This window comes from Mytilus galloprovincialis, chromosome 2 (genome assembly GCF_965363235.1).
Source record: "Mytilus galloprovincialis chromosome 2, xbMytGall1.hap1.1, whole genome shotgun sequence".
Taxonomy (NCBI): Eukaryota; Metazoa; Mollusca; class Bivalvia; order Mytilida; family Mytilidae; genus Mytilus; species Mytilus galloprovincialis.
Window position 1 is genome coordinate 32,023,149 of NC_134839.1, and position 23,479 is coordinate 32,046,627.

At 31.6% G+C, this 23,479-nt stretch overlaps 1 protein-coding gene across 1 annotated transcript in view; it reads right to left on the reverse strand.

The window, feature by feature from the left end:
* LOC143063378 (ER degradation-enhancing alpha-mannosidase-like protein 3) overlaps window positions 1-23,373 on the reverse strand; it is a 29,362-nt gene extending 5,989 nt beyond the window's left edge. Inside the window, exons 1-21 of the mRNA XM_076235498.1 lie at window positions 23,123-23,373; window positions 20,780-20,825; window positions 17,676-17,776; window positions 17,219-17,258; window positions 15,912-16,024; window positions 14,896-15,049; window positions 14,432-14,557; window positions 14,031-14,136; window positions 13,294-13,391; window positions 13,043-13,168; window positions 12,007-12,090; window positions 11,211-11,294; window positions 9,593-9,717; window positions 9,061-9,223; window positions 8,325-8,521; window positions 7,847-7,985; window positions 7,421-7,502; window positions 3,511-3,620; window positions 2,419-2,538; window positions 1,948-1,993; window positions 1,356-1,535 (exon numbers count right to left, since the gene is read on the reverse strand). Coding sequence (XP_076091613.1) covers window positions 1,356-1,535; window positions 1,948-1,993; window positions 2,419-2,538; window positions 3,511-3,620; window positions 7,421-7,502; window positions 7,847-7,985; window positions 8,325-8,521; window positions 9,061-9,223; window positions 9,593-9,717; window positions 11,211-11,294; window positions 12,007-12,090; window positions 13,043-13,168; window positions 13,294-13,391; window positions 14,031-14,136; window positions 14,432-14,557; window positions 14,896-15,049; window positions 15,912-16,024; window positions 17,219-17,258; window positions 17,676-17,776; window positions 20,780-20,825; window positions 23,123-23,229 — 2,347 coding nt within the window. The 5' untranslated portion in view covers window positions 23,230-23,373. The remainder of the gene's footprint in view (window positions 1-1,355; window positions 1,536-1,947; window positions 1,994-2,418; window positions 2,539-3,510; window positions 3,621-7,420; window positions 7,503-7,846; window positions 7,986-8,324; window positions 8,522-9,060; window positions 9,224-9,592; window positions 9,718-11,210; window positions 11,295-12,006; window positions 12,091-13,042; window positions 13,169-13,293; window positions 13,392-14,030; window positions 14,137-14,431; window positions 14,558-14,895; window positions 15,050-15,911; window positions 16,025-17,218; window positions 17,259-17,675; window positions 17,777-20,779; window positions 20,826-23,122) is intronic.
* Window positions 23,374-23,479: the final 106 nt, after the last annotated feature.

Consider the following 23,479-nt stretch of genomic DNA (forward strand, 5'->3'; position numbering starts at 1 on the left):
GACGTCTATCGACAGAAATAGTTAATTTGTCTCTACGTATCGTTGTATCGTAGTTTGACGAAAGTTACTTACGGAAGGGAGACAACTCGAAGCAATAACATGGAAGACTCAATTTTGGCTGAAGGGGTGTTCTAGTTACACCTTTACGTTGTGAACTACATTTATTTTAATTTAAATGATGCATACAATTTAAAATTATGCAACAACAATAACCCTCAATAGCAGACAGACATAGAAAGGATCTCGTGAGTTTCAAATTAATCAATGGAGTGGGGAATCCAGCGCAACAGTTATCATTCAATCTGATACCCCTTCAAGTCAAGAAAACTATACACATGCGCATAATTACCTTAACAAACCCTAGACTTGTGATTTGCAGCAAGGACATATTTTAAATGTTAATTAAACGACCTCCATTTCTTTATGGAAGTACAATATTAAATATCAGTTTCATAACGGTGACATATAAGAAAACTCCACTTCAGTACTTATATGACAGAAATAGATTTATCGATCGGAATTCAGAGAACTCTCGCATGTTATCAAAACTGGGGAATTCCTTCTGACGTGTTTCTAAATTTATAAAAACACTAAATATAAATACTGCTTAATTCTGATTTTCCGTGTTGTTAAAAACACGCATACAAGACAAGGGAAATATCTAAACATGAAGATTATGAGAAGAACACTATAGGACAGTTGTTTAAATTCAATCCTTTTGTTTTTATACCATTTAAAGCTAGACAATCTCAAGAATCTGAGATGATCCATGATGTTTAGAATAAAACAGTTGACGTGAGGGCATGGCCCTGAGTCAATGGTATAAGTCTACAGATTACTTAAAAGCAATCGTATCCCAAAAATCAAATTCAAAATCTTTGTTTTAACCCATCCAAGAAAAGATATGACTTTCCACATTAAAAGCAACCATGCTACCATATGACACACTTTCTCACTAAATTACTTTAACATTTATTGGACTTGACAAATAAGCATTCATCATGCAGGGTTAAAACTTCAGTTTATCATATGACCAAACCTCTGATTTTTCTGGAAAACAATCCCTTTTCATATGTATAGCTGTGGTTAGGGCTAGTTAGGATTAGGTCAGCTCATTATTGCAGTATATTCAATAAATATACAAATATTGTCTTACTCTATATTAATAAATCAGGTAATGGGATATATTTTGCTGACATTTTGGGTATCTGATTAGCCAGAATCTACTGTATATATAAAATAAGATGTCATTTGAATGCTAACAGCCTAAGATTTTTACTATCAACCAGAAACCAAGGACAAGGATGTTAGCAACTATGTATATGTCAGATTACACAAATATTCCATGAACTTACCTTCACTCTTACGAGTATGAGCCAATAGAACTTCTGTTTCTGGAAAAGCTAACAAAACTTCAAACAACTGATGTCCTTCTTTGTGAAAGAGAAAGACCATTGGAATTTTAACATCTTGAGTTCCATCTCCAGACATAGCAAACAAAAGCTGACCCTCTACAGTGCTACCTTTTGTATGATCTGTTTATATAAACAATATTTAACAATTAAAACTCATTTAAATGAGACAAAGCATAGTACATGTATTGCAAAATCAAATGGTTTTTCAGGAAAATTACAATTTCAAAATGTTGTTTTCACTTCATGTATTAAGACCATTTAAAATCATAAACATCTATTATTTCTGCATTATTGATTGATACTTGTTGTCCAGTCGTAAATATTTCATGCATGTTCAGGACGACTCTCCCATTTTCAAATCATAGTACACGATTGAAACTCAACTTCAGTTACCTGTTTTTACGATAAAAAAATTGCATTAAAAAAATTTCACATTTTGTTACCAACATATGCACAAATTCAAAAACAATATGTAACCAATACCACATCCATTTATTTCTTGATAAAAAACTCTGAAGCAGAAAATATTTACCTATAACAATGCCTCCTATAGCTCCAGCCTTCATTAAATTTCTAGCCTATTAAGAAGAAAAAATGTGATTAAACCATGTATTGTTAGAATGAAAACATTAATTTGAAAAAGGTTTCAATTTGTAGGATACTATTGTAATGTAGTTCAAAATTAACCACCTCTTACTGCTGTTGACCTCTAAATGCTTTTTCTGTGTATTTTAAAGTCTTATTATTGTATAATCTGGGTCTTATCTTTTTTTGTCAGGTGCCAAGGTGGCCTAATGAACATACATGTAGATGTAAGAAGATGTGTTATGAGTATATAGGTTAAAGTACAGACTTCAAAACAAAGCCTTGTCTTCCTTTGCAAATCACTTTGATCTATCAGCCAGGAGTATTACATGTCTTGTAGAATTTTAACTGTTATTCCAAGACACTGCTGTCTGACATACAGATCTTTGTAGTAAATAGTTTGAATTATTTGACATACCTTGTCATTGAACATACAATCACCCCTTTCTATCACTGCTATCTTGTTCTTTATTTCAGCAGCATTTTCTATCGGGGAACATGCTTTATATGGTTCAGCTTTTACTACAGGTCCCTGCACCTGCAAGACATAATCATTATAATTGTAACCAGGTGTTCTGCAGGTCACAGCTTTATACGACCGCAGAGGTCAAACCCTGAACAGTTGGGGCAAGTATGGACACAACATTCAAGCTTGATACAGCTCTGAAGTTGGATTGTGATCAAATTTTTGACATAATATGAGTTTCTGACACAAAACAAATGTCAAGATCTTTAAAATTCTATTGCGCAATATTGTGCATTTAGAGATTTCTTCTTCAAACTTAAAAAAATTTGGAATTTGAGAAATTTAAAAAAAATAATTTGAAAACTACTACCACCCCCCTTTTTTAAATCAGTCCAAAACCTAACATTTAATTATACATAATTTACAAGTAGTGTAAGGGAGGTAAATCCGAACATACCCAACATTGTATGTTATTAATGTTTTTGAACCTTCTGGTAAAAATTTATAGAGATCCATTAGCTTAAACTCAAGTTATTGTCCGGACACTAAATGTGTCTTCGGACGAAGATGCAGACAACACAGACGATGCAGACGACATGATAGCATTATAAAAAGCAAACATTTTTTTGCAGTTGTATAAAAACAATACAATTGTGTATGAAATAAATTTGTATTTCATCTTTGATAATCATGGTTAGAGAGTCGGGAACTAATTTCATCAACCAATGAGATGTCTCTGATTTAAAACTATTGTGTGTCATATGTAGCTGTTATCTATTATTATTGTATTTGTATCATTTGTAGCTGACTAGCTGTTTTCTTTTATTATGTCTTTGAATAGCTATAACATATGTAGCTGTTATCTATTATCATACTAACCATTAGGCAAATTATCACCAACCTCCTGTCATATAAAACTGATGAATACATTGAAATATTAACCATAGATAAATAAATATGAAATTTACCACATGGAAGAAAGTTGGTAAAGACTTTGACTTTTTTTCTATACAGTAAAATGTTGTTGTTAAGTACCACACTTACTGGAGGGTTAGTTTTTAAGTTGTAACCAAACTGTGCTGGACCTGCTTTAAACCATAGAGTTCCATAATAAGGTTCTGTTATAACTTGTACTACCATCGGCTCATGGGCAGCTATAAAATAATACAAAGATGTTACACAAACAACAGGCTTCCTTATGCATATTTTTGTTATGAATAAAACTGCTAACAAACTAATGGACAGCTGTAAAATAAACAATGATGAGATGTAAACCACAGTGATCTGAAATTAAATTGATAACCATGCAATCAAAGGCAACTGTAATGAGAAATAATTTGTTTTAGAACTTATATTAGTAAGGTTATTTCTACTTAAAAAACACCAGTAGATCTGAGGTATTGGTAAAAGATGAAACCTTATCACTATTTTTACACAATAAGACTTCACAGAATTTTTTTAGGTCATAAGAGGTCAAGTGCTGCAGATCCCCAAATACCAATAAGCGTTTTTATAAGTTCAATGAAGATACTAGTAATCCTCAAACTCCAATGGTTCAGCTATGATTTTTACAATCTCATGTCAATGGTAAGCTGTAAAAGTAAAATAACAATGCTATATAAACTATCTAAGGGCCAGCTGAAGCTGTTGTCTACTCTCTGGTTGGTTGTTGTCTCTTTCCATTCTCCATGTTCTCAATTTTTAAAATTCTTGACAATTAAATTTGGTAACAATTCGTTAAACAATGGCCACTTTTTTCATGCAAGTAATGACATCTCTTGTGATAGTGTTAATCAGTCTTTATCAGTTAAATTTACTTTTCTGTTATTGACCAACGTAGAATGTGTAAGGAAACAAACAGCAAAAGTAAATGTTACATGATCCTGTATGATGTACTGGTAACTAATCAATAAATCACCACCAAATAATAGTTGTTTTATAACAATAAATCAAATTTGATAACAGCGGTGAAAATAATCCCATTGGAAGCTATTACAGGCTATGCATAAAATAGGATAAGAATGCCACAAAATTTCTCCAATACATTTGTTTAAATGACAGGGTTTAAAATTATTAAAAAAAGCCCCAAATAAATGAAAAGTATAGTTGCATTACCTTTTATTTTAACTTGAAACGGTCTTTTATCTACAAAAAGTCTGATTATCAGTCCTGACCACAAGAAGGGTTTATTAAAGCAATGCATGTAAAAATAGTGAGATGTGGTAACTATGAGTGTACAAATAAAGCGGATGTAAGCAATGCATATGTTTCTGCAAAAAATAAATATTGATCATCAGGGATATCTTCCGTGAGTCATAAAACCTGTTTTCCTAGGAGTGCTTTAGAATCAAGGAAATTTCTAACAGAAAAAGAGATATCCTAGACTTATATATTTGAAAAACAATAATTATGGAATAATTATGGAGTCCATAATTATGGAGATGAAAGAATAAAAAGTTTATAAATCAGACAAAAATACCTCTATGATAAATTGTTTTACAGAACAGGAATTACTAATCTAAATTTCCTCACAGTGAATTAAAACATAAAGAAATATATTATTACAAGCAGAATTTATAAACTGACTGCCAGTGTTAAAACAAATGTATCATTGACAGATCTTGTCTAACACAGAACCTTCACTACTATTGGACTCTAGAAAATTGTAATTCAGGGGAAACATTTATGTATTTTCTTCTTATACAAGACTAACAGAGTAGAGCAGTATGATAACAATAGCCAACTTTATATTGTACAGCAACAAATATATACTATAAGCATTCAAGACAATTAAATGGAAAATGAGTAGTATGATTACAACAATGAACTTGAAATTTTACACCAACACATCGATGTACTATAAGCAAAGAGACTTGAGTTTTCATGCTTCAGATATGGACCATAATTTGGTATTCGGCCTTTGGTTTCTTTTTGTATCCTTTTTTATAAGTTCTAAAATTTTAACTTTTATTTTGTGGGTTGTGTTGGTGTTAGAATAGTATGAATGGAACAATTGAGTTTTTCGAGAAAAAATTAATACATTTTGATTCACCCTTTACGTGACAGGAAACCAAACAGGAAACCAATCTTTATTTTCTTTATTTTGCACAATATAATTCAAAAGGCATAAATAAACACCATTACTAGTGTTACTTGCTTCATGTTAATATTTAAAATCTATTTTCAATGTTATATTAAAGTTTTTTTTAAACGTGACAGGAAACCATAAGAAACCGAAAGCATTTGTTTAGTTTTATTTTATTGCAAAATCTGCTTAAAATAATCTGAACAGTATACTTTTTCTTAAAATCCATCTTAAATGTAACAGTATTATAAAACTCCTAAATATGTGCTTGTTTTGAAAACAATTAGTACAATTTATTCAGAATTTTCCATATTTTCTTCATTGATACAGGATACCATAATCTTTGTATCTTGATGTTTTGGCCAAAAAAATATATTTATATTTGGTTTTGAAATTCCAGTTATATAAAATTTATTCCAAATCATTGGCAATGTAAAATTCTTTAAATCCAGTAAAGAAAAAAACTTTTAACTTGGAATTAAAATCTTTAAAATAGGCACCATGTGATATTTGTGACCTGTACACCATCTACATGGTTTCCACATTTTAACCTACTTTAGTGGGCTAAAATCAATAAAGTACTTCCTTTCAAGTCATGCCTGGTAAAAGTTTACTTTTCCTTTAACAAGTTTTTTGCTTTTCTGAAAAGTGTTTGCAGAACATGAATAAAAAAAAATAATTAAAAATTGTGACAAAGTTACCAACTTTGTACATTCCTAGTGTAACGGTATATTAACATGCATTTTTCATTTAATTATCTTTATTCACCTAAAATATCCAGTAATATTTACTGCTGAAGCAAAATCAATCCAACGAACATCGGCACCATGATAAGAGACGTAATTTCGATTGAATTTTCCAAGGACCCTTTACATCGTTATTGGGAAACGTAGTGTGTTCAAACGTCGGTCAAATTTGAAATCGATTTTGTCAAGTCATTGGGCATTTATTTTCACACAAGATCGTATGTAACATTATGCACATAGGAATAATAATAGACCCCTGGCGCAATCTCTTTGAAAATTGTATTTTCCTTTTTTAAACAAGTTGAAACAAGTCTACAGATTATGTTTGCGAACATCCCGTTGGAAACAAAAACAATGTTTAGAACTAGTATATCGTATGTCCGGCTGTAAGGGTGTGATCACATGTTAGTCACATGTATCACGTATGACCGGAAATGATTAGAACTTAAGGACAAAAACAATTTTAATAAATAACTGGACTTCTGTTTCGTGTGAAATGTAACGCATAACGATAACGTCATTTTCTTACTTAATTATTACGAAGATCAAAACAAGAATGTAAATCATCTCTGATTTACCTGTTTGAACATCTCGCGAGAGTTCATATTTGCATATTGTTTTTAAGAATTCTATTACAACAAAGCAGATTACATCATCTAAAATTTGCGTTACGAAATCGGACACAAAAATCACGCCACTGTTCTTACATCTGCTACATAAATACTTATAGTTCTCGGCATTTTCTTCTCACTATTCTTATTGGTCGATGCTCTTTGTTATTTGAAAGCAAAAGTTACGAATTTGCCGGTGACGATTATCTATAAATCAGTCAGCGTTATGCTCTTCGGAAGCAAAAAGTAACGCGAGAAACGACACAAAAATACGGTTGTAGAATCTAGGAAATTCGTATATTTCAATTTTTTTTCTAGGGAAGAGTAGCATACACTTGTATGTTAATAAAAATAATGGCATCTTAAGATGTAGTTACAACGTTTCTTACAGTAATTCAAATTTTATCACTTTTCTATAGTTATAGGAAACGGAGCCCAATAGCAAATTATGGTCCATATACATTTTTTTATAATTCTACTTAAACATAAATAAAAATATTTGAACACTTTACCATCTTGTGGTTGCTTTGATGATAATTCTATCATTTCCTGCATAAATTTCATACCATTCTCTGCATCTTCTACAGAAGCAGCCTGAAAAGAAAAGCATTTCAAATTAATAAACAATTAGAAAACAAAATAATAGTAATTATGAAAACAAAATAATAGTAATTATGAAAACAAAATAACAGTAATTATGAAAACAAAACAAAACCATGCATATTTCTTCAAAACATGGTCAGATAATCTGATTTTTTTTAGCTTGTTTTTTATGTGTTTTTGGATTTATTAATTTTGATATGTCAAAGTGTTGAAATTTTTGTTCTCTATTTATGTTGATAAATCAGTTACTTCCTTGGCTTTATATTTAAGGCCAATATGTTAGATACACTTGATAACCAATACAAAAGACAGAACATTCATTTGATATAACTTACATCAGCAGCTGAATGGAGAAGTTGTATCCTGCCATCAGCCATTGTAGCTATCCTTATACCCATGTCATGTAACTGTTGTAACTGGGCTTTATTACCAGCTATGAAATCAGCAGCTTTCAGACGAGGACCTGAAGAACAACTACAAAACAACATACATAATTAGGTAATTATCTAAGAGTACTCCAAGTAACTAAGAGCTTCTCAAAAGGTCAGTTTCAACTAATTTATTTACAAATTTTAGATAAAATATCAATCAGTATACCTCCAACAGATTTGGTATTTAAAGACATGTCTTTCAATACTAACTTAAAAGCAAATGTTTAAAGGATTAACTTTACAGTAAATCATTACTTTTTTGTGCTACTTCTTTTACTTTACAGTACATGTTTACTACAATAAACCACTATAGCGAAAAGTTCTTTGTCAAACTTTTATTGCTCTTGAGCTTTACAAAATTATTTAAATATTTGTTATCTACCTTTGTACTGGTACAGATTTATCCATCCATCCTTTCATTTCTCCTCTAACTTTTGTGGCATAATTCATTAAATTTGTGGCTAAATACTGAGGATTCTGACATGTATTTTCTACTCTTAAGGCTGATATATCAATAGTAGCTGATAACTCTTCTTCATTATAAAGATTATCTAAACTTTCATATACCTCTCGTCTGATCTGTTAATTATAAACTAAATATATTAATACAGTGCATAAACATTTGGCTACAGTAAATAGTAAATATCACCAATACATTTTAAAGTCTGATCCAAGAAGGAAATGGCAATTCAAAAGTGCTTTTTCACTTTTTTCTTTGAAAATACATTATAACAGACCTCTTCATGCATGCTGTCAAAATTATTTTTTTTTTCACTGTTCACCAACTTTTTATAATCACAAAAGTCAAATAAATGTGTATATAAAAGAGTTGGCTCACAAGATGTAGTCTTCTCTTTCAGTAATAATGATATATAGAAGAAAAAAATAATCAAAATGAATTAAAAGACTTCCAACTTTTTAATTCATTTTTGTAAATCAGAAATGACAAAAATCCAGCATAATAGATTCTTCAGTCAAATTGGTACTGTAACTGATGATATTCCACTAAAATAGGATTTTTTTAAACCATGAAATTAAATTGAAGCTGAGAATAAGTCTATATGTAAAATATTAATGTAGCAAAAAAAAGTTGTTAATAACACTTAAATTTTTGTTACCTTTGGAACTTGAGCTGTGTAATTATATACAGACAATGATAAAGGTAGGAGATGAGCTTCTGTGGTAAATAAATAGTCATCTACATTTATTATCAGGTCAGATTTCTCAGCAAACAATAAGTACAAGTACTTAAATGTCTCAGCAAAGACATAGGAATCCAATCTGTAATCATAATAACATACTATTATAAACTACACTAATCATAACAAACTAATTGTTTACTTTGAATCAAGATCTGTCAAAAAATGTATTGGGTACAAAGCAGAGATTTGTCAAGATCAGTATAAAGAGGGGACTGGTCAAGATAAATACAAAGAGGTGATTTGTCAATTGTTTAACAATGTTGGGTATTAACAGAAAATTTACAAAAAGCCAAAATGACTTCAATCTGACAATTAACTACTGTGTTTTAGTTATAAAAAAACAATTAAAGACCAGATGAAATTTAGCTTTGAAATATTTTCTCTAAGGTTTTATGAATGTAAATAAATAAGTCCTAGATGATAATAACACTTGGACAGTTTGACTTACTGGTCTTCATGCGCTCCTGAAGTTACATCTTTAATGGCAGCAAATCCACACGGTACTCGTGCATGAGCATCCAAATTCTCCATCATTTTCTTGCCAACTTCTAAATAATGATTATCACCAGTTGCCTGTAAGTTAAGAATAATATCAATCTTAATATATGTTCATTCGTCAGGAAAGGCTAATAAATGTTTGTATGTCTAACTATGGTTTAGGCTCAATAAGGCCAAGTGACAACTGTGAACAAATTTTAGATGATACAGGATTTTCTTTTGTCTGGAATGCCCAGGGTGATATCAAAAGTTTGGATATTAAAAAAGAAATAAAACAGAGATTGGTTGACCAATTCGGACAGAGTCTATCTGCTGATATGACAAACTCATCTAGAGGTGTGTGTTATGCTTCATACAAAACAATGTTTTGTTTAGAGCCATATTTACTCAATCTTAAAGTGGCAGATCGATACATCTGCAGTAAATTTAGATGTTCAAATATCAAAATCCCTATCCAAGTTGGTCGGTGGAAAAATACACCAAGAGAAAATTGTATATGTTGTCACTGCAATTCAAATACAATTGGTGACGAATATCATTATTTTTTTGTATATTCCAATGAACAAATTATGTCTTTAAGAGAAAGGTATATACCTACATATTACAAAAAAATCCTTCCCAATTGAAATTTACTGGTCTTTTATCACACTGTAACATGCCAGTGCTAACAAAAGTGTGCATGTTTCTAAGACATATTGAAAAAATATTTTCATAATTCATAGTATGTTACAATAACTTCATATCCACTTTGCAATTAAGAATTTTGCAAACAAATCATCCAAATATGATATATTTCAGTTTTATTGTATGATATCACTTATTTATTTATTGTGTGTCTTGCTTGCAAATGTTTATATGTAATTGTTAATGCATAATTGTTATCCTCTTGTAGCACCATCCGTGTGCCTAAGTTGTAATAAATTGTCTTGTCTTGGATTCCTTATTATTTATTGGTTACAATATTTTGAGGATTTCATTGGTGCAGGTGAACAAATAGTTTAAATGTTCAACAAAGTACAAACTTTCTATAGGCTCATATGCAGACTTGTGTACAACCACAAAATCAAATTTTGACGATAATACCATTTTTCCACATGTGTTGAATTAAAGTTTGTCAAGCATTGAAGATTGTATGAGATGGCAAGCTTTGATGAAATTGTATTTTTAGATTGCAGTTTCATGTACATTTACTGAACATGTCCTTAATTTTTTTTTCTGTTTCTTCAAACATTTTTTGGGGTTAATTTTTTAAATAAATAGAAATTTCTACTCTCTACATTTCTTATATACTTTTCATTTTTTTACATAAATAAGGCCATTAGTTTTCTCGTTTGAATTGTTTTACATTGTCTTATCGGAGCCTTTTATAGCTGACTATGCGGTATGGGCTTTGCTCATTGTTGAAGGCCGTACGGTGACCTATAGTTGTTAATGTCTGTGTCATTTTGGTCTTTTGTGGTTAGTTGTCTCATTGGCAATCATACCACATCTTCTTTTTTATATTTGTATTAACTTCAAAAATATTTTTTTAATGTTAATGATGCTAACATAAATTATAAGCACCTTACCTTAAACAGAAAATAAGTAGATTCTATTAATTCTGGTCTAAGAGGATGATTACCCCAGTGTACTCTAAAGTCAGATGTGAATCCCTGTAACAAATTAAATCATAATCTTTTGATATCTATGTGTGCAAAAATAGGGGGAACAAATAATAGGCAGAAAGACGTATGTACTGAATTCTATAATATTTGAGAAAACATGTAAGCTACCTAGTGATCATTAAAATTCCCCAGTGTTTTTCAACCAATACATCTGATCTATGTCACAATTCATAAAACTCTTCTGAAGTAAGTACACTGAATTTATCTGGAGTTATTCTTATCAAACAAATATAAGCAGAACAAAAACGGAAAACAATATCTATATCTCGGGTTGGGAGACTTTAGTCACAGGCTACACAAAAACAATAGACCACTTTCGAGTTCATCCGTCACCGGGAAAAAACTGGTCAATTATACGCGCCTTTATGACGTCATTTACCAGATAGAGGGGGTCGCCTGTATCCCTGCACTATTTACGTTCATCAAGCGTCTTAGTGATAGTCATTGTGCAGGATAAACAAGAAATAATGGTTGTTCTGTAGGTACTTAATGACAATTCCCTAATGACAGCAATGCTGATTGTCAATTTTGAGAATTCAATTTGCCGAATAATTCGTACAATATAGAATTATAGTTTTCCAACCACTCGCTCAACGTTGGAACGGAAGTGACGACGCCCCTAAACGCACAAATGACGTTCACTAAAACCAGAGTTTTTGACGGAAATGCATCGAACTCGAAAGTTGTCTATTAAATTTACCTCAGGCAAAAAATTGTGTTTTTGCATAACTTGATAAAGCATCTGATGAGTCTGTATTGCTGGTTTTATATCACCCTTTAAAACCTATAGCAAAATAAAACATAACTTGATATAACATATGATGTCTCTGTATTGCTGATCTTATATCACCCTTTAAAACCTATAGCAAAATAAAACATAACTTGATATAACATATGATGTCTCTGTATTGCTGGTTTTATATCACCCTTTAAAACCTATAGCAAAATAAAATATAACTTGATATAACATATGATGTCTCTGTATTGCTGATCTTATATCACCCTTTAAAACCTATAGCAAAATAAAACATAACTTGATATAACATATGATGTCTCTGTATTGCTGGTTTTATATCACCCTTTAAAACCTATAGCAAAATAAAATATAACTTGATATAACATATGATGTCTCTGTATTGCTGATCTTATATCACCCTTTAAAACCTATAGCAAAATAAAACATAACTTGATATCGAATAAAAAAAATAATTATGTCTTATTGTTAAAAAAACCTATGGTATAAAGTATTTAAATAAATTCATTATTCAATTACTTAGTTAGATATCAGATATTAGTAAATTTCATTTTGAAATCCCATTCAGAAATAGTGAGTATATATTTATGTGTTGGCTTCTAGATCTCATGAATATAATATTTTAAAATTTAAACCTCAAAATTTACTTTGTTGTAAGGGAAATACGAAACTGTAAAAATTCAGAGTTCTGAAGTTCACTAAACTGGAAAATTAAATTCAATAATAAACAAAAATTCCCAGTTACTTATGCATAATTACTTATGCATAATAAAGATCAAGTATAGTTTTTAATTCCTTTCTAAAAATTGTTTTGATGCCAGTCTCACAAACACTGACCCCAAATATCTTTTTTTATTCACATAATTCTAAATCATCACTCGATTGATCCAACTTCAAAATCTTGCACCATCAAACTTTCAGGTCTAACTATTATAGTTATTATAAAAATGAAAAAAAAAATAACTATTCAGAAAAAACAAACCTGAAGACCTGGCCAGAAAGCCAGTAATGAATCCATAAAATGTCTGGATAAAGCTTCTGGTTTATGCATATGTACATCAACCAATAATGGCCCCTGGCTTATATATTTCATGACTGCTGAATAATGCTGTAAAATAAAGTAGATCTTTTATAATGACTTTTAGAAACATAGCAGCCAAATGACTTTGCAATTAAACAAAAATTTGTAAAATTTGAAGTTTTAAACCATGATTTATATATAGGTGGTCTAACCTTGTTAAATCTGTCTAAATACTCATCATCACCAAGTAATATGTAGGCCTTTAATACATACTCATAGTACGAGTCTATCCCAGCACCAACTCCACTTTCTGTCAGAAACAAGAAAATATTCAGTAACAAAGTAATTTCAACATTTAACATATGATGAAGACATAATCTTTCAATCTCAGGGTGCAGGTTTCTCTCGCTACGTTGAAGACCCATTAGCCTTCAACATCGCCTGTTGTCTTCTCTTTGGTCGTATGTTATCTCTTTGACATATTTCCCATTTGAATTTTCAATTTGATTAATCACCACTCTTATATAGTACATGTGTACCTGTCCAAAAAACACCATGTGACCTCTCTTAATCCCGTCAAAGTTATTTCTAATTGACTTATCGCTTCCCTTCTCAAAACTATGTACATGTGAATAAATCTAGTTTACAGTACATTGTATTATCAACTAATCTATCTAACCAGCCATGACTTTGTAGGGTGCATCAACTCATTTGTTTAATAGGAATGAGGTTGTTTTTTTTTCTTCAGTTTTACAAATTTTATTTAGATTTAAAAAGCAAAGGCTGGTGGGGTAGAGTAACACATCTTTTTTCAAATTAATACCTTGGTTTTTTTTATCAGATTCAGTTTGACATTTGTAATTTGTCCCAGTCTCACTCAGAATTTAGTCTTTGTATATTGATTTTTTTTAAATTCACAATGTGCCATTTTATTATTATATAAACATACCTCTCCTAACCCAATCGCCATTATGTATATTAATAACTGTCCCAACGAGATCACTACTTCTGTGTCTTTGTTCCCATAAATAATCCATGGCCTTATGTGCTTTCTCCTACAAAAAGTGTAAGAGATAAAATATGGTAATTTAAAATATTGTTTTACCTCTATCATTTTGTCTATAAGCATTATCCATTCATTACTTGTTCTGCAAATCAAGTTAAGTTCTTTGATTTTCATTTTATGCTTTTTAGTTTTGTTTGAAATTCATGTAATTATGCTTTATTTTACAAATAATAAGAACAAACTTCATTCTCAATACAACCATGTCCTTTTACTCTCTTTTAAAAACTAAAACATTTCATTGCAAATTATTTCAGTGAGAAAAAATAGAAAAAAATATATGTTACCTCAAAAATAGGTTCTCCTGTTAGTCGACTCAAGGCAGCAAATTCTAAAACCATAGTTCCAGCACATGCTGTACAAGTATCCTTGTATTTATTAATCATATCTCTTATACCATGCCGTAAATTTACCTAAAAGTACATTTTTTAAAACATGTGTTTTTCGATATAAAAAGATGTCTATATTTCATATACAATGGCAAGATGAGGGAACTTTAAAGTACGTTTACTTCCTCAGATTAGTTCCATAGCTATTAAAAACATAAAAATTATAGGGACTGATTCAAAAAAATATCTCATTTTGGCAAAATGATAGTAATTACCATCACATGAATGCTCAACTATATTGAGTTGTAAATTCTATTTAAATTTCAGAAATATGACCTTCAACATTTTCAATATGCAACATGACATTACTGCAAAAGAGTACCATTAAATTTTGTTTGTATCTTATGTTAAATTGGACATACTCTAGGATAAGGAATTCCAGTGGATGTATTAAATGCTGGCAATAATCTGTAACCAATATCTTTAGCCATTGATAATAAGTCATCTGTATACCATTCCATTCCTTTCCTCCTCTTTTTAAGTGATGTTGCTAAAACATGTCCCCCTAAAAGTCCCCTGTAAAACATGTTCATTTCTATTTTCAAATTGATCTATTGAAAACTGTATAATATTATAGACGAGTAAAAGTTTTCAATTTAAATCAATATTTTCCTCTTTAATCATTTATAGGTAATTTAAAAAAATAAATACAGGTTTGAGGTTGCTAAAAAGTTAATTGATTAAATGAATTTCATTTTTCTGTTTAATCAAACTTTTATATTTAAACATCAATGATTTTAAAATTAATGAGTTTTTGGTATGCTCAGTTTCTTTGTCTAATCATTGAATGAAATGAACAACCAAAATATTTTCCAGTCAGAATGAGCCACTGACTGTTCAACAATCAGGATATGTTTTGGAGTTCATAGTAATCATAATGCATTTATAAAATTCATTTAGAGATATAAGTGTGACTTTGAGCACATATTTCACACGCATGAATGCAAGCTAGTTTCAATTTTGACACTTCATTGGTCTGATATGATGACAATTTTGTCTTCATGTACAATTATGTGAAATAAAGTTTTAAGTTTTCATTTAAGGTGGTACATAACACTACAGGGAGATAACTCTGTAAAAATCACCTGAACATTTTAATTATATTTTATTGTTCAGGAAATATTATGCTTTTCAATGATCCAAATTGGTGTTACTGATATTAGTACAACGAAATTTTTCAGATAAAGTTTGTGGTTCCAGTTTTTTGAGATTTTATATTTTTGTCATATGGTGAAAGTAAACATTTTGTCAAAATTTAAGAAAATTAAACAAGCCAAATTAATTTAAGTCAAGGTGTTGGGTACCACCTTAAACAAATGAAGATGAAATATATGACATTAAAAATCATATACATGTAACCATGGTAACATGTACTTACCCTAGAACCCTAATGTTTGTTTCAAATACTGATACAACAACATCTGTGTCAAAGTTCACCTGAGATATAACTAATCTGACAGCTTTATCAAACTCTTCTACTTCACCCAATACCTAAAAATTACATCAAAGATTAGAAAGAGAAGACAGAAATAAATTATAATATCTCAAAAGTAAACATGTAACGATTAGTTTTAATTCTTTCAACATCTGTTTCATGTAAATCATTATAATATTCATGTACATGTAATCAATGATATAGACTACATGTACATGTAGTTTTCACAAACTTCAGAACCAAAAGACTTCTCGGAAATTATTTCAAAAATTGAACAATAACGCAATGCCTGCAGTTTCTTTTACATTTAGTTATACTTGTTTAAGTTATACCGATGACTGAACATGCCAAAAACATTTGACAGTAACAAGACCAACAAAAGTAAGAAAGCATGCCTGGAATGTTTATGTCCTTGGTTCCTCATTGCAACAGGGACACTAATACTTGTCCTGAAATATGTCCTTGGTTCCTCATTGCAACAGGGACACTAATACTTATCCTGATATATGTCCTTGGTTCCTCATTGTAACAGGGACACTAATACTTATCCTGAAATATGTCCTTGGTTCCTCATTACAACAGGGACACTAATACTTATCTTGAAATACGTCCTTGGTTCCTCATTGTAACAGGGACACTAATACTTATCCTGAAATATGTCCTTGGTTCCTCATTGTAACAGGGACACTAATACTTATCCTGAAATATGTCCTTGGTTCCTCATTGTAACAGGGACACTAATACTTATCCTGAAATATGTCCTTGGTTCCTCATTGTAACAGGGACACTAATACTTGTCCTGAAATATGTCCTTGGTTCCTCATTGTAACAGGGACACTAATACTTGTCCTGAAATATGTCCTTGGTTCCTCATTGTAACAGGGACACTAATACTTATCCTGAAATATGTCCTTGGTTCCTCATTGTAACAGGGACACTAATACTTATCCTGAAATATGTCTTTGGTTCCTCATTGTAACAGGGACACTAATACTTATCCTGAAATATGTCCTTGGTTCCTCATTGTAACAAGGACACTAATACTTGTCCTGAAATATGTCCTTGGTTCCTCATTGTAACAGGGACACTAATACTTATCCTGAAATATGTATCAGTACCAATACCAACATTTTTACTTAATTCTCATGTTATAAATACTCACTACTAATGTTATAAATACTCACTGCTAATGTTATAAATACTCACTGCTAATGTTATAAATACTCACTGCTAATGTTATAAATACTCACTGCTAATGTGTCCAAAGTATCTATTAGCGTCAATGTAAAACTGTCAAGAAAAAATGAAAATGTATATTTGAAACAAATTAAATGCAATTATGTATGTTTTCTGTAAATTTCTAAAATTAAGAAAGGTATAAACATAAACATGTGTGCATACATTATGTCACATAACTGAAACAAGTTCTGATAACCAACTTAAAAGAAACATTCGGTAGGTTTCTGTTGGACAGATTATTTTTTTTTAGTTAACCATTTTACCTTTGTTTTATATGGAAAACATTCTGAGTTTTATAATTAATGCCAGGTTATCTTTATAAGAGTCCATCCAGCTATTGAGGATAAATATTTGTTTGCCCTGAACATGCATGAAATATTTGCCACTGGACTTTAAGCAACCCACGATCAATGTTTACTCTGTATTCCAATCATTATAAATGTATAATTGATCATTTGTAAATCTTACTTTCCTAAGCTATCATCTATATCGCCTCTGTTTGGTTGTGATCCTCTATAACGTCCTTTACAACTCAATGGCATCAATTCATCAGCAGGATAGGCATTCTCCTACAATTGGAAAAATAGAGTATGTTTAATTTACAAATTACGGTCATACTGTTTGTACTGGTCTTTTTGCTCATTAGAATGTGCTCTAGATGGATAATGGTGGACTGGTACTGTTTGTACTGGTCTTTTTGCTCATTAGAATGTACTCTAGATGGGTAATGGTGGACTGGTACTGTTTGTACTGGTCTTTTTGCTCATTAGAATGTGCTCTAGATGGGTAATGGTGGACTGGTACTGTTTGTACTGGTCTTTTTGCTCATTAGAATGTACTCTAGATGGGTAATGGTGGACTGGTACTGTTTGTACTGGTCTTTTTGCTCATTAGAATGTGTTCTAGATGGATAATGGTGGACTGGTACTGTTTGTACTGGTCTTTTTGCTCATTAGAATGTGCTCTAGATGGATAATGGTGGACTGGTACTGTTTGTACTGGTCTTTTTGCTCATTAGAATGTGTTCTAGATGGGTAATGGTGGACTGGTACTGTTTGTACTGGTCTTTTTGCTCATTAGAATGTGCTCTAGATGGGTAATGGTGGACTGGTACTGTTTGTACTGGTCTTTTTGCTCATTAGAATGTGCTCTAGATGGATAATGGTGGACTGGTACTGTTTGTACTGGTCTTTTTGCTCATTAGAATGTGTTCTAGATGGATAATGGTGGACTGGTACTGTTTGTACTGGTCTTTTTGCTCATTAGAATGTACTCTAGATGGATAATGGTGGACTGGTACTGTTTGTACTGGTCTTTTTGCTCATTAGAATGTGTTCTAGATGGATAATGGTGGACTGGTACTGTTTGTACTGGTCTTTTTGCTCATTAGAATGTGCTCTAGATGGATAATGGTGGACTGGTACTGTTTGTACTGGTCTTTTTGCTCATTAGAATGTGCTCTAGATGGGTAATGGTGGACTGGTACTGTTTGTACTGGTCTTTTGCTCATTAGAATGTGTTCTAGATGGGTAATGGTGGACTGGTACTGTTTGTACTGGTCTTTTTGCTCATTAGAATGTGCTCTAGATGGGTAATGGTGGACTGGTACTGTTTGTACTGGTCTTTTTGCTCATTAGAATGTACTCTAGATGGATAATGGTGGACTGGTACTGTTTGTACTGGTCTTTTTGCTCATTAGAATGTGCTCTAGATGGATAATGGTGGACTGGTACTGTTTGTACTGGTCTTTTTGCTCATTAGAATGTGCTCTAGATGGATAATGGTGGACTGGTACTGTTTGTACTGGTCTTTTTGCTCATTAGAATGTGCTCTAGATGGGTAATGGTGGACTGGTACTGTTTGTACTGGTCTTTTTGCTCATTAGAATGTGCTCTAGATGGGTAATGGTGGACTGGTACTGTTTGTACTGGTCTTTTTGCTCATTAGAATGTGCTCTAGATGGGTAATGGTGGACTGGTACTGTTTGTACTGGTCTTTTTGCTCATTAGAATGTGCTCTAGATGGATAATGGTGGACTGGTACTGTTTGTACTGGTCTTTTTGCTCATTAGAATGTGCTCTAGATGGATAATGGTGGACTGGTACTGTTTGTACTGGTCTTTTTGCTCATTAGAATGTGCTCTAGATGGGTAATGGTGGACTGGTACTGTTTGTACTGGTCTTTTTGCTCATTAGAATGTGCTCTAGATGGATAATGGTGGACTGGTACTGTTTGTACTGGTCTTTTTGCTCATTAGAATGTGTTCTAGATGGGTAATGGTGGACTGGTACTGTTTGTACTGGTCTTTTTGCTCATTAGAATGTGCTCTAGATGGATAATGGTGGACTGGTACTGTTTGTACTGGTCTTTTTGCTCATTAGAATGTACTCTAGATGGATAATGGTGGACTGGTACTGTTTGTACTGGTCTTTTTGCTCATTAGAATGTACTCTAGATGGATAATGGTGGACTGGTACTGTTTGTACTGGTCTTTTTGCTCATTAGAATGTGCTCTAGATGGGTAATGGTGGACTGGTACTGTTTGTACTGGTCTTTTTGCTCATTAGAATGTGCTCTAGATGGGTAATGGTGGACTGGTACTGTTTGTACTGGTCTTTTTGCTCATTAGAATGTGCTCTAGATGGGTAATGGTGGACTGGTACTGTTTGTACTGGTCTTTTTGCTCATTAGAATGTGCTCTAGATGGATAATGGTGGACTGGTACTGTTTGTACTGGTCTTTTTGCTCATTAGAATGTGCTCTAGATGGATAATGGTGGACTGGTACTGTTTGTACTGGTCTTTTTGTTCATTAGAATGTGCTCTAGATGGGTAATGGTGGACTGGTACTGTTTGTACTGGTCTTTTTGCTCATTAGAATGTGCTCTAGATGGATAATGGTGGACTGGTACTGTTTGTACTGGTCTTTTTGCTCATTAGAATGTGCTCTAGATGGATAATGGTGGACTGGTACTGTTTGTACTGGTCTTTTTGCTCATTAGAATGTGCTCTAGATGGGTAATGGTGAACTGGTACTGTTTGTACTGGTCTTTTTGCTCATTAGAATGTGCTCTAGATGGGTAATGGTGGACTGGTACTGTTTGTACTGGTCTTTTTGCTCATTAGAATGTGTTCTAGATGGGTAATGGTGGACTGGTACTGTTTGTACTGGTCTTTTTGCTCATTAGAATGTGTTCTAGATGGGTAATGGTGGACTGGTACTGTTTGTACTGGTCTTTTTGCTCATTAGTGCTCATGGCCAGTAAAAGATTAGTTAATAAGTCAAAAATATTATATGTTAAAAGTTAAACCTAACTTTGTCAATAGGGGACTAAAAAAGGAATGGATTGTGGTTATGACTTGAAATTTGATGGTCATCCGTGAAACAGATAATGCACAACCATTAACTAATTCATTATGTCTTGATGGCATATGTAAATCTTTAATCTAGATGATTTCTTAAATTTTACATATATGTATCTTATACATTGTATGTACATAAAATAATATTTAACAATTTTAAATGTTTCTTTACTGTTTTTTTCTAAGGGGTTAAATTTAAGAACTACTCACCATGTAAGAGTTATAAGCATGGAAGAACATTTCTTTAAGCTTCAATCTGTAAATAAAAAATAAAAGACTGAGTTTTAAAAAAAATAATTTTGTTTTATTCTAAATATATTGCAATAAAACAAATATTTCCTTATTTAATTCAAAAGAATTGGGATGCAAAAAGGCTATGGGACCACATATTAAAAATTGGGTCCTTTAATAGCTGAATATGCAGTATGGGCTTTTTCATTGTTGAAGGCCATACAACGACCTGTTGATAATCAATTATTTTTGAGTCATTTGATCTCTTTAGGAGTTGTCTCATTGGCAATCATACATCATCTTCTTATACTAGATTATAATAATTTGTCATCTCAACAAGATTGATTTTCTTGCTTGAGCCAGCATGGCATTCGAATATTACAAACGCCCTTAGTTTCTAGCGATAATTTAATTATCACCCTACTATGCTGAGAAAGGAAATTATCAGTCAGCAATATTACAAATGACATTTTATGATTTAATTTAATTGTCATTTGTAATATTTGAATGCCAAGCCAGCATGGCTTCTCTTTGTGGAGAATGACCACATGACGTTCTTAAGGTTTCCATTTGACATGTTTAATTTCTTGTTATTTTGGTACATTTTGTAATTGTTTTAGGGTTTACAAAATTGGGGGAGGGACCTTTTTTTACTGGCAAATTCAATAGCTACGATTAGCAGCATCAACATTCATGACATTGACAACATGTTTCATACCGGTTTTGTAAAACCTTGAAGAACAGTGTACCTGAGGAAGCAAGTTAACTCGTACCAATGGAAGCTCGTACCATGTTAACTCGTACCAAAAAAGTTAACTCGTACCAACGTAAAGTCGTACCACTGGGAAGTCGTACCATTAAAAATATATTAAAAAATATGAATGTTTTGTGGTGTTTTTTCTTTTTAAAATTAATAAAAAAAAAGTTGAATTACTGTAATTTTATACTGGATTTAAATGAAAACTTGGACAAAAATACGTTTTTTTTTTAAATTAAGATACTAATATAAATGGTCTTAATTACCTTAATTAATATATGATATTCCTTTGATTGTGTGATCAAATTAATACATTCCTTTGATTATGTGATTATTGGTTGATTATTAACTAATCAACTTGTTTAATCAAATTATTACATTTTAATAAATAAAATATATTTATCCTTTGTTATTCTGCCAGTACTGCCATTAAGCCTACTGGCCATTCACAATACCATTATTCACAATACAGATGGACAGTCAAACTCATAACTCATAAATAGAAATAAACTTAAAATGTTATGCTGCCAGCACTACCATTACGTCTACTGACTATTCACAATACCATTAGAACCATGGATGGACAGTCAAACTCATAAGAATGAATAAACGCCATGGCTAATAAATTATAGCACACAAGACCGTGACAACATAGGAAACGAAAGACTAAACTAAGGATGATATCAGGTTTCATTTACTTTACTATGCTATGCAACCCTTGCTTGGTCGGTAATCAATACCTTGTGCAAAATATTATATATAAAAAAAATCATACTTTTAACATGTTGGTCATAAACAATTTACAACCTTTAAAACACACTAAATCAATTCTTTCAGTGAATAAAATTCCTTTGAGAAACAAAAGAAAAGTACCCAAATCTGTTCAATGTAACTGATTTGGAATGGTTAAAAATTAAATCCAATGGTTATCAGTATAAGTTTAAAAAAGAATGATTCAAGGGAGACAACAAATCAAATCTGCCAAGGTATTGTCTATATCTAATACACATGGAACATTAGCTACAGATTGGTCATTGTACTTTCAAATTATATACATTTTACAGACTTAAGAGGTATTGAGAAAAATAACAGTATATATTCATAATTAAACGCCAATCAAATGCATTTAAATAAGTTGGTACAAGTTAGCAGTGGTACGAGTTTACATTGGTACGAGTTTTTTTTTAGTGGTACGAGTTGACGTTGGTACGAGTTTACATTGGTACGGGTTAACTATAATTCTAACCTGACATCTATGGCATCATCAGTTAAAGTTACTTACCGGTAATCATTCCATATAAAGTTGTCATGTCAAATGTTTATATCATTATGCATATATATGTGACACCTTTAATAAAAGATTAATTACCTATATGTATTGCTTATTTAAAAAAAAAAAACACAATACTGGTACAATACTGGTACAAAATTTTTATACCAGTATTGTGAAAAATACTGGTATACTAGTATTGCGATCACCAACTACAGGAGATCCTTTTTCTTTTAAAAAATGAGCGCTTTTAAAACAAACTTAATCTGATGTCCTTAAAACTGTTAAAACTTACTTTAACTCCCTTTTTTGAGACAGAGACATTGCTTTTACCAAACCATCTTCCAATACAAAAATCACAATTACAAAAGACAACACTATTACTACTTTTTGGCACTTCATTGTTGGACAAAATATGCAATGCTGGATTTGATTCGTCTGCCGATAACCTCTCTTTTGATGGTAATGTTTGATTGATTTTATCCTGTCGGTTGTGTTGTCATTTTGCCTTGTTGTCACTTGATGCACTTCCGGTTTGATTAAAAGATGGTATATCGACATTTTACAAAATCACATTCTTTAATAAATGTTTACATGGATGATCAAACATATATTATTGGTGAAAATTAATGTTCAATGTGATTGAAATAAG